Here is a 12,363-nt window from a genome sequence, read left to right as displayed (position 1 = left end):
CATCCTGCAGTTCATTCTGTAACTCTTCTGGTAAATATTTTTGGTTGCCTTGCCTGGTTCTGTGTTGATAGCTATCGAGGCGTGGACTTTGGCCTGTCCATTCTCTGGTTCTTGCTTTTTACCCCCTGTTCGTTTGTTTGTTGGTACAGACCACTCTACAAGGCTTTCAGGTTAGTGAATTTACGTTTTTAACATTGCTGCATTTATAATATGAAATTGACAGGTGCTTATCCATAGCAATTTAAAGGGCCCAATGTCGAACTCTATACATTGTTTGCAGGAGAGCCCAGCACCGCACAAATATATTTTCTGGAGATTTTTTTTTCCCCTCCAGTAAGTCTTCTGAAATAATGCTAATCTGATTATTTTCTTCAAATACTGTTTAAAGCAGATGACGTTCAAATATTTCATAAATCATGTAAATTTACAATTCAGTTGATTGCACTTTTTTTACAAGCCCGTGTTACTTCCTGATTTACACACCATCTTCCAGCATGGCTACTGTTGTATTCTACACACTATTACTACCTCTGGCTTTGTTCTCTTTGTTTTAACCAATATGCAAATTACATTCAAATCTAAATACTCTTTCACAATTATACATCAATGCTTATTAGCAGAGGTATTCCTACTCTTTCTCACCCGTCTTCCTTAAAGTTAAATAATTCTGAGAATTTGGTTCCCAGCTTTGACCATCTTGCAACCATGTATGAGTTCATATGTGTTACATTCCTATTAGTGCTGTTCAATTTTTATTTAATATATTATGTTTCATATAGACCTTTTAAATTTGTCTTTTACCACCTTTCTTTATATAAATGCTGATTCCCGAGATCCCAAGCATTTTTTTTATTTTTTAGTATGTTTTAAAGTATGTGCTTAATGTTCCTTTGTGTGTTTTGTGTGGGGGGTGGTGTGGGGGGGTGAGGGGGAAACCGCTTTCGGTCGCCTCCTCCATGGAGAGGCGACTTTTTCCAGGTCGCCTCCCCCGTGGCCTAACATCAAGGATTGGCGCGGCCTTTCCCGGAGACGCGCCCGGGACTTCAGCGGCGGGCGCAGCGTGGACTCTCGTTGTGGAGCGGGTGAGCCCTCACTGGAGGGGAGCGCTCCGTTTCGCTGGCCCGGGGCAGCCGGCAGCCTGAAGTCGCAGCCTGAAGTCGCGGTCTGCAGAGCTCCAGCTGGTGCGGCATCTACAGCCCGGGATCCCTCGTGGGGGACCCGGGGGAAGAAGAAGCCATCACTGCCGGCCCGCGGCCAACTTCTACCGCGGGGCCGGCATGGACTTACCATCACCCCTGGAGGGGAGCTTCGACCGCCGGCCCTGCAGTCTACGGTGCTTCTGGCTGCGGCGGGGACTTTAAATCTCGACCGCTGGCCTACGGCCTACAACAACTTAAAGCCGCGGTCTCCGGTGAGGAAGAGCCGATTCTGGACTGACTCTGGACTCTGGTCCTGTCCACGGGGGGGATATGGAGGAGGACTGGTCAAATTTTTGTGCCTTCCACCACAGTGATGAATGCTGTGGTGGATGTTTGTGTTACATTTTTATTGTGGTTGTATGTTCTTTATTATTGTATCGCTGCCGACAACCCAAAATTCCACCAGCCTGGCTGTGTGGTCATTAAAATACAATACAATACAATACAATACAATACAATCACCATCAAGGAGGCTTTGCTTAAATTTCTACTAAACTTCCTCTCCCCCACCACATTTAGTCTGAAGAAGGTTCCAACCTATCCATGTTCTCCAGAGATGCTGCCTGACCCACTGAGTTACTCCAACACTTTGTGGCTTGTTTTTGTAAACGAGCATCTCCAGTTCCACGTGTCTCCAATCAGTTATATCATTGTCTTTAAGACAGCTAGCTGCTGGTTCACAGTAGAAGGTCAAAAATGAGATTTGCTTTGGAAATTCACAATGCAATCTCTTTTATTGATACATAAAATAATTTATCAAGCAAAGTAACATCCATTGATACTTCAGGGAACATTGTGATTCTGTACCATTTTAACTACACAGGGGAAGACAATAAATGCTCGTGTTAATTAACTAATTGAAATCGTTCATTTCTGACAAGCAGAAATTGCGGACAATTCTCAGCAATGGAACCCTTGTGTAACCCAGAGACTGCCTGTGCTTAATTGCAACCTTTTTATAAATCTGCATGTTACGCTATTTGGCCTTGCATGAATACAGCCTGTCAATTACTTGAATTCACTTCCTCGGATCTTTGACATTTGATACGACTTTTCATGACTGGTAGATGTTACAAATTGCTCTTCTACATTATTTTGTTGTTTTCCCCATTAAAATCATTTGGTATAAAAGGGCCATGCCATTTATCCTTTAATTACTCATGTCGATATGTTGACTTGATGTGAAATAACACGGTCCATTTTATTCTTTGCCTCTATCCGATTTATCTTGCTACTTTGCCTTTCCCTACTTCAAGAAATATAGAAATTCAAGGTTTGCAGAGATCATGGTTTAATTAAGGTACGTTATATTTTCAGGAGTGACAGTTCCTTCAGCTTCTTTCTATTCTTCTTCGTATTCATATGTCAGTTTGCAGTCCATGTTCTACAATCAGTAGGAATTCCACAGTGGGGGAACTGGTAAGTATTACTCACTGGCTTTTAATAGCATTACCATCTGATTGTTTTCAATAATTAGAAAAGCGTTGTGATCTTGGTTGGGTGATATGCCAGATGAATTAATTATGTTTATAAGGAAAGTTAATTCACTTCAGAGGAAACCTGCATGCATGCCTACAGAATTATTCACTTGTTTGTGTGATTTCATAGACCCATTGATTTGTGCAGCACAAATGGTTCCTTTGGCCCAATGCCCCCAGGCCAACTGTGCCTTTTCCTTTGCTTCTTTATATAATGAGTCAGAGAATGATACAGAGTGGAAACAGGTCCTTCGGCCCAACTTGCCCACATCGGTCAACATGTCCCTGCTACTCTAGTCCCACCTGCCTGATTTGGTGTATATCTCTCCAAACCTGTCCTATCCATGTACCTGTCTAACTGTTTCTTAAATGTTGGGATAGTCCCAGCTTCAGCTACCTCCTCTGGCAGCTTGTGCCATACACCCACCACCCTTTGCGTGATAATGTTACCCCTCAGATTCCTATTAAATCATTTCCCCTTCATCTTGAACCTATATCTTCTGGTCCTCGATTCCCCTACTCTGGGCAAGAGACTCTGTGCATCTACCTCTCTACCTACCCGTGCATCTACCTATCTATTCCTCTCATGAAAACAAAACTCTAAATATTGCCAGCACAATAACCTGGCCCTCAACATCAGCAAAACCAAGGAACTGATTGTGGACTTTGGAAGGAGTAGGATGGGGATCCACAGTCCCGTTTATATCAATGGGTCGATGGTTGAAGGGGTCAAGAGCTTCAAATTCCTGGGCGTACACATCTCTGAAGATCTTCCATCGGGGGGATCTATCACAGTCGCTGCCTCAAAGGCTGGCAGTATCATCAAAGACCCACATCACCCTGGCCTCACACTCATCTCCCCGCTACCTTCAGGTAGAAGGTACAGGAGCCTAAAGACTGCAACAACCAGGTTCAGGAATAGCTACTTCCCCACAGCCATCAGGTTATTAAACTTGGCTCGGACAAAACTCTGAACATTAATAACCCATTATCTGTTATTTGCACTTTATCTGTTTATTTATTCATGTGTGTATATATTTATACAATGGTATATGGACACATTGATCTGTTCTGTAGTCATGCCTACTATGTTCTGTTGTGCTGAAGCAAAGCAAGAATTTCATTGTCCTAACAGGGACACATGACAATAAACTCTCTTGAATCTTGAACCAATGTCCCCCCAACATCTATACTCAATACTCTGACTGATGAAGGCCAATGTGCCAAAAGATTTCTTGACCACCCAATCTACCTGCGACTCCACCTTCAGGGAGCTAGACACCAGCACTCCTAGATCCCTCTGCACTGCAGCACTATCCAGAGCCGTACCATTCACTGTGTAGATCCTGCCCATGTTAGATTTCCCAAAATACAACACCTCACATTTTTCTGCATCCTCAGTCCTCTTCGCCAATTGATCAAGATCCTGTTGCAATTTTTCACAACCATCTTCACTATCTGCAAAATCACACACCTTTGTATCATCTGCAAACTTGCTAGCCTTTTTGTGTATGTTCTCATCCAAATCATTGATATAGATGACAAACAGTAACTGGCCCAGCACCGAACCCTGAGGCACATCACTAGTCACAGGCCTCCAGTCCGAGAAGCAACCTTCCACCATCACCCTCTGCTTCCTTCCATGAAGCCAATTTTCTAACCATTCAGCTATCTTCCAATCCAATCCAATCCAACTTTATTTGTTAAGCACTTTAAAACAACCAATGTTGACCAAAGTGCTGTACAGAAGAATAAACAAGACATCATAAACAGACAACATAACAGCTCACATGAGGCGCAAAAATTACATATGAAATACAACAATAAATTAAAAGACATAAAACATGAGTAAAAATAATAGCCACGCAATAAAAGCAATCAAAATAAGAAATTAAATCAAGTAAATAAAGTCGACATCTTACTGGGTATCAAAGGCCACGGAGAAGAGATGGATTTTAAGAAGTGATTTAAAAACAGACAGAGAAGAGGCCTGTTTAATGTGGAGAGGCAGATTGTTCCATAATTTGGGTGCCGACACAGCAAAGGCACGGTCCCCTCTGAGCTTCAGCTTAGTTTTAGGCCCACTCAGGAGCAGCTGATTATCTGACCTGAGAGAGCGGGCGGGTGTATAAGGGTGTAGAAGCTCAGATAGGTAGGGCGGGGCAAGACCATTCAGGGATTTAAAAGCAAATAAAAGAATTTTAAAATGGATCCTAAACTGAATAGGCAACCAGTGGAGTGAGGCTAAAATGTGCGAAATGTGCTCATGTTTACGTGTGCCAGTTAAAAGACGTACAGCTGCATTCTGTACCATCTGGAGACGGGCGATGGAGGACCCACTAACCCCCACATACAGTGCATTGCAGTAATCCAGCCGAGTGGTAACAAAGGCGTGGATTACCGTCTCAGTGCTGCCTTGACAGAATTGGCTTTATTTTGGCCAGCTGCCTCAAATGGAAAAAGCTTGATTTAACAACAGCCTTGATCTGACTGTCAAATTTAAGCTCAGGGTCCACTTTAACCCCTAGGTTTTTGATGCTTGGTTTGATATACTGGGCCATCTTTAGTATGGTTTAGAGATACAGCACGGAAACAGAACCTCCGGCCCACCGAGTCCGTGCCGACCAGTGATCCCCACACATTAACACTATCCTCTACACACTAGGGACAATTTACACACACACCTAGCCAATTAACCTACATACCTGCACGTCTCTGCAGTGTGGGAGGAAATCGAAGATCTCAGAGAAAATCCACGCAGGTCACGGGTAGATCGTACACAAACTCCGTACAGATAACGTAGTCGGGATCGAACCCGGGTCTCCAGCACTGCAAGCGCTGTAAGGCAGCAACTCTACCGCTGTGCCACCGTGCCGCCCAAGGAGGATCACTCCTTGGATCCCATGTAATCTAACTTTCCAGAACAGCCTACCATGAGGAATCTTGCTGAATACTTTACTGCAGTCCATTTATACAACATCTACAGCTCTGCCCTCATCCACCTTTTTGGTCACCTCTTCAAAAAACTCCAAATCAGATTTGTGAGACACGACCTCCCATGTACAGATCCATGCCGACTATCCCTAATCAGCCCTTGCCCATCTAAATGAGGGGAAGATGTTTCATGGTTTAATTTGAAGAAATATTTGAAACTTAGATCTCTTGTATACATGTTGTTGCTTGTCTTAGTTTGCATTTTAAAAGATTACATTTAACGTTATGTTGTTGCAGTGGTTGGATTTCAGCACTAACAGCTCTTAATAAAAGTATTCCTGTCGGTGTTCTGATGATGATTACTGCAGCAGCTTTTACTGGCTCGTCTGTTGTCTCACTAATCATGTGTAAAAAGGTAAGCAATTGTTGCCTATCCATCATACAGTAGTACTTTGCTTTATCTGGGTATTCATTCACTTAACCAATTAAGAATGAAAGCATTTTTTCAGGGAAAATATCGCTCTTATTCCATCTTATTTCTTCGTGTTTGAAAATGAAATATTTGAATGTGGATATTTTCTAAAGTTCTTCATGAATTGTTATAAAACTCATATTTATCAATATCCTACTTCTTTATTCAAGATTCAGGAAAAACGACCTATTTTACAGTTTTATTTTACTAATTGCTAACTATTTGGAAAATTAATTTGTAACATACTGATATATAATTAGCATAAAATTACATGGTTCTTCTGTGAATGAAATTAGCCTAATGTGATTTAAGAACAATAGATCATTTTGCAAAATGACCAAGAATGTGAAGAATTGATAGGAAACACATCATATCATTCAGTCAACCATTCCACTGAGTCCCAATTTATTTCCTTTTAAAAGTTTTTTTTATTCTTGGGGTGATAACGGAACAGTTTTCTTACTCAAGCCATTGTGTTTGACCTCCTTCTTAAACAAGGTTGCATCTTCCTTAGATAGTTTGTTGATACGGGCCACACAATATCCCAGTGCCAATGTTGATCATTTGTGCTGAAAGTAGCCAAGTTGGTCTCTCTTCCAGAAAAGCTAAAATGCTGTCAAATACTCAGCTATGTGAACTGAGTATTGGTACTTCAGCTCATGACAGCAACTTGAGGGAGTCACGGAGGCCTGAAGTGGTTACTTGTGGAATCTAAATCTGTATTGCTGGTGCCTCCCGAGTGTCCACCTTTCTGCTGCCAGATCAGGACCTCTTTGCTCTTATACTCAACTCCTCTTGTTACGGTAGCATGTTGGCCTTCATAACGAGAGGAGTTGAGTATAGGAGCAAAGAGGTCCTTCTGCAGTTGTGCAGGGCCCTGGTGAGACCACACCTAGAGTATTGTGTGCAGTTTTGGTCTCCAAATTTGAGGAAAGACATTCTTGCTAATGAGGGAGTGCAGCGTAGGTTCACGAGGTTAATGCCCAGGATGGCGAGACTGTCATATGTTGAAAGAATGAACGACTGGGCTTGTATAGACTGAAATTTAGAAGGATGCTCCCCCCCCCCCCCCCCAGTTAATCTCCCTTCCCCAAGTCCCATATTTCCTTTTAGGAAAGTTGAACTCATGGTTTTTCCAGGATCATATTCATAGTTATTCTCCCTGGAGGAGATAAGTTGCCCAATTTTGTTGCTTCCATTTACTGTCCAGAGTGGCCATCGGATCGATATTCAATAATCTGTGACTATCTAGCGGAAAGCTCTCAGCAAAAGTTCTAATGGGCATTAATTTCTGAGACCCTTGATAGGTGATTGAAAATCTGTATTTTCTGATCAATGACAAAATGCACGTTTGTTTTGGCAATATTTTTTACCCTAAATCAAGAAATGTGCAATAAATTGCTTTGGAAAAAATAGCCTTTTAACATGGCTAAAATGATCACTTTCTTGTGTTCAAACGGGGTGATTCAGTTGGAATTACAATTTTTAAGGACGTGTACGTTTGCAGCTACAAACCAGATCTCTAGATGGCAGTCTGCTCACTAATATAGTCACAGTGCCCAAGTTGTGTTACCTAAAATATCCTGCATGATATTTTTGAAGTTGAAATAATTTTGTATCCTGTCAATTTTCCGTTTAGTATTGTCTTGAACTCCTGACCATAAGTTTATTTCTAATGCAGTAGGTGTAGCCCAGTCCGTCACAGAGACCAGACTTCCCACCATTGACTCCAACTGCATTTTACATTGCCTCGGGAAAGCAGCCAACATAATGAAAGACTGAGTCCAACTCCGGTCATTTCTTCTTTTCCCTGTACCCGTCCAGCCGAAGGTACAGAACCTTGACAGTGTGCACCCCCAGATTCAGGAACAGCTTCTTTCCCACTGTTATTGAGAGGGAGTTACATTTTTCTCTTCGGGCTAAAGGAATCAGAGGATACGGGGTGAAAGCAGAAACGGGGTACTGACTTTAGATGATCAGCCATGATCATATTGAATGGCGGTGCTGGCTCGAATGGCCTACTCCGGCATCTATTTTTCTATGTTTCTATCAGGTTTCTGAACAGTCCTTCCATAACCGAGGGTACTTGTCTGATTCACCTCCACTCCATTGCTGGACTTTGTCTAGCACTGCTGTACTTTAATGCTGAGAACTATATTCTCCACTCTGCATCTTCCCCATTTCTCTGTCTATTGTACTAAAGTTTGATTGTATTTATGTAAAGTTATCTGATCTAATTGATTAGCATAGCAAAACAAATCATCACTGTACCTCGGTACACGTGACAATAATAAACGTAAACCAGCTTGTTTGGCATTGGAGTTCAGTGTACTTTCGTTTGGATTATTCATTGAGAACTATTTCCTCCTTAGGTGCATGGAATGTATCGTACTACAGGAGCTAGCTTTGAAAAAGCTCAGCAAGAGTTTGCGACGGGAGTAATGTCGAACAAAACTGTACAAACCGCTGCAGCGAATGCAGCCTCTACTGCTGCCCGTGGTGCTTTCAAAGGCAACCAAATTTAAAGGAGATGGGGAAGCACACCACCTCTCTACTTGATTTCATCTGTCCATGTACTGCTCCAGTCATTACAACCATACTGATATCTATAAACATGGTCTCATCATAACTTCAGCATGACCTTTATAAGGGAAAAAAATTAAAAATCTTTATGTAGCCCTTGAATTAGGTTTTCGCATGGGCTAAAAATTGACAAACAGTACTTGCTTGACTGAAACATTCTTTTTTAATCGCTTTTTATTTTCCCTAGATATTTTGGAACAATCATACTGACCTTTTTTCTCTTTTTTTTGTTAAAGCTGTAAATAGCATGTTTCATTTAATATTGTATTTCTGAATTACTGGAGAATCTTGCATCTTCTGTGCTACACTGGATTGCTGTCTAATTTGCACGCAAATTTGTGATATTGAAGAATTGTTTGTGCTACCAGTGTACATTGGATTGGATTTTTTTTTTCCCTGTGTGTCTGATGCATCATCTGTAACTGCCCCGATAAAACCCCACTTCCAAGTCAATACTCAAGTACCTTTAATCATTTGCAATTGTTTGTAGTTTTTCCTCTTAACTTTTTGTCTATTAACTCAAAATGTCATCTATCACACTTAGACATTTTAGTGGTGTAATCACATGGTTGATTTACTATTTCTAGCATAATTGAGTACATGATCCAAACCAAGAATCCTAAATAATTGGAGTGTAAGCTGTGTGGCACAGTATAATTTGATGTTGTCAATTACAAGTGGAGTGAATTGTTTGGAATGTCTTTTGGAAATTGAACTGCAATAATTGAGTATGTTGTGCCTTCAACTATTACAAATTGACAGTGCAAAACAAATTCCTGCCGTAAGAGTCTTTGAGAAATACGAATTCTGCTTGTAAAGGGTTGTACTTGCCCGTTTTAATTTTGATTTTTTTAAAAATCAACTATTGACATGTTCAATAGCATTTTGGGCTCGTCTGGCATTTCAGTTTATTGGATCATGTTTTGGAAATAATAATCTTTTTCTTTCCAGTTAAAATATTGGTTTAATTAGATTTCTGAAGGCTGTTCGAATACAAGATTGATAAATGGTTGAATTGACAGTTTGCTCTTTAAAATGTGACATCGATAAGTAAAGCAACTGACTGTACTACTGTTAAGTGTTTCAATCTTGTTGATCAATGAGATCATCTCTTGCATTCGCGAAGATAGTTCTTATGATTGGCTGTTGGTTACGTGCGTGTCTAACCCTATTGCAGGTCTAATCTAGAAGCGGTGATATCTACATTTTTCTTCTTGCTGTTGGTTATTTTTATACCCACGCTGCTCCTTCCTAAAATCAGCGATGCCACTGAAGAAAATCCTGCTCCCATGATGGGCCTGAAGAAGAAAGGACTTTCCATTTTGAAAAATGGATACCGTAATATGTGAACGGATATAGTGAAAATTGCACTGTATAGGTTACCTTGTGTATAGAGAATTCTTCAACACTGATTTAAGTTTTAATCTGAAGTACTCATTGAGTGCAGATATTTCAGAAGCAGAAGCTGGATTCAGTCAGCCAATCGATAATTACACAAGTATTCAAATGTAGATCATGACAGCTTTGGTAATGTTTGCAGTTGCGGTGAGTACAGCAGATTGCAATTCTTGCCAGGTCCGCATACCTGTTACAAATTTCCTTGCAATCCTGGATCTTTGTTTTCCATTTTATTTGACTGAAGTGCTATTGAAGTGTGCAGTTTAGGTTCATTTTGTGTGTGTGTGTATGTGTTAGCTTGACTTAGTTCCGGTTGTTGGTTTCGTAAGCTGATCAAGCATCATTGAAGTGTTGTTTTATTTATTTTGCTTATGCATCATTTTTTTTTTCTTTTCTGAGTTCATTGTTGTATAAATTGTATTTTGAGGGATAATGTACACACTTGATTTTCAAAGCAGTTGTAACATTTTAAAGAAATTCAAGGCATAATATGCATTGAAATATACATTGTTTATAATGTCATGACTGAGTGTTGGACTAGACAGTTTCAGTTTGTAATGCCTCGAGTTTGTATGCACAAGTATCATAAACCTACCACTGCGGTTCCATCACCCATGACTATTAATTGACACTTTTGAACCAGTCAAGAGAAAGCAGAGAATTTAGTTGAATCCTGCAATTGGAGCATGGCATTTGATGCAACCAGGTGAACTCTATATTTCTGGTCACAGCACCACCCATTTACCTGTAAGTAGCAGGCACAGACAGAATATATCAATTAATTAATGAATTAATTGAAAATAGGATGTCAGGCAAAGCTAATAATGCAAACTTTAATAAACCCCAAGCTTTGAACAAATTAGCTTGTAATAAGAGCATTTCCTCGCTTGCATATTTTAAACAAAATTGCAATTAAAATATATTTTTAAAATAAAATTGAATGAAATCTTGATTTATACATATTTGAAAGATTAGTTATGGATATGTGAATGGAGTGCTTTTTAGTAGAATTATCATGATAACCAAACATCTTGTTTTGAATGGAATCAATGGTAACAAATTGTTCTGTTATTGGTGCTTCTTATGTTAAATGTTATACTAAATATTTTAATGTAGCAAGAGGCATTGAAGGAAATGTCATCCTTTGTTAATTTATATAATTAGTGATATTGGTGTATTTTCTACTTTAAAGAACTTTTGTTGTGCAGTACTGTGATAAATCTTAATTAAATTGTGAAATGGTGCAGAAATGGCAATGTTTGTTAAACAAAACTTTTGGGTATGCAAGACTCAATTTTCAATGGTAAATTCTTCCTTTGAAGTAAACTGGAGCAAGCTTTATCCCACACTGCCGCAGATGATTGTGGAATTTCTGCTAAATGTGGATATGGACTCTGATGTTATCTTGGTGGTGAAGATTGAGTTTATGAATCCTCTGGGGTGTCACTGTCTTAAATGACAGTCTTGTTTATGAATTGTTATTGATTTGAAAAGTCTGAAAATCGATTCTCAGTGTTAAATGTGGCATTGATTTGTGTACTGTTAGGGATTTTGGTGACATTTGTAGTCTTGCCTTTTATATAAAATAAGTGCAAAACTTGAATCGTATGAAAAAAACGTGATTGGTAACAGATGATGATGAATTTCTGTTTTGAAAGTTGAGTTGATTTATTTTATTTGATTATGGAGTAAATATAAATTCAATTTTACTTAATACGAAATTGAGAAACCTACAAGTTCTGTTTTTCCATTCTGCTTCTTCAAAAAAGGCTGAAGTCAATCAGGAGAGAAGCTTAATTAAATTTGCGAACCCTTATAATGAGCCCGAGCAGTATGTCTGCATGCAGCTATCCAAAGTAAATAATAGCTGGGAGCACATGGATCAAACAATTGATAACATTGAGAAACTGCAGCAACACTATTAATCAAGGTATCCGACATATGTTTCCTTTTGGTGGATGGGGAAGAAAGAGAACAACTATGCACATGGAAATATGCACAAGAATGGCTATATGTCCCCTTCAGGCTTTAAAATCACTTGACAGGGAGCATTCCCCATACTTTGTCAAGGGATATGTAAGGAGCTGACACTTAAATAAATTCAAAATGTGGAAGCCACTGAATGATTTAGAGTATATAATGTAAAGTAATGTGGTTTATTGTTAAGCATCGAAGAATGGAGAACAATAGACAATAGGTGCAGGAGTAGGCCATTCGGCCCTTCGAGCCAGCACCGCCATTTAATGTGATCATGGCTGATTATCCCCAATCAGTACCCCGTTCCTGCCTTCTCTCCATA

General features: G+C 39.9%; 1 protein-coding gene across 1 annotated transcript in view; it reads left to right on the top strand.

Moving 5' to 3' along the window:
- scamp1 (secretory carrier membrane protein 1) overlaps nucleotides 1-11,673 on the top strand; it is a 53,074-nt gene extending 41,401 nt beyond the window's left edge. The window contains exons 6-9 of the mRNA XM_033018601.1: nucleotides 11-170; nucleotides 2,517-2,618; nucleotides 5,909-6,026; nucleotides 8,456-11,673. Coding sequence (XP_032874492.1) covers nucleotides 11-170; nucleotides 2,517-2,618; nucleotides 5,909-6,026; nucleotides 8,456-8,608 — 533 coding nt within the window. The 3' untranslated portion in view covers nucleotides 8,609-11,673. The remainder of the gene's footprint in view (nucleotides 1-10; nucleotides 171-2,516; nucleotides 2,619-5,908; nucleotides 6,027-8,455) is intronic.
- Nucleotides 11,674-12,363: the final 690 nt, after the last annotated feature.

The sequence above is a fragment of the Amblyraja radiata genome, chromosome 3, assembly GCF_010909765.2.
Source record: "Amblyraja radiata isolate CabotCenter1 chromosome 3, sAmbRad1.1.pri, whole genome shotgun sequence".
Classification (NCBI taxonomy): domain Eukaryota; kingdom Metazoa; phylum Chordata; class Chondrichthyes; order Rajiformes; family Rajidae; genus Amblyraja; species Amblyraja radiata.
Note: the sequence above shows the minus strand (reverse complement) of the source record. Positions and strands in the feature narration are given on the sequence as shown.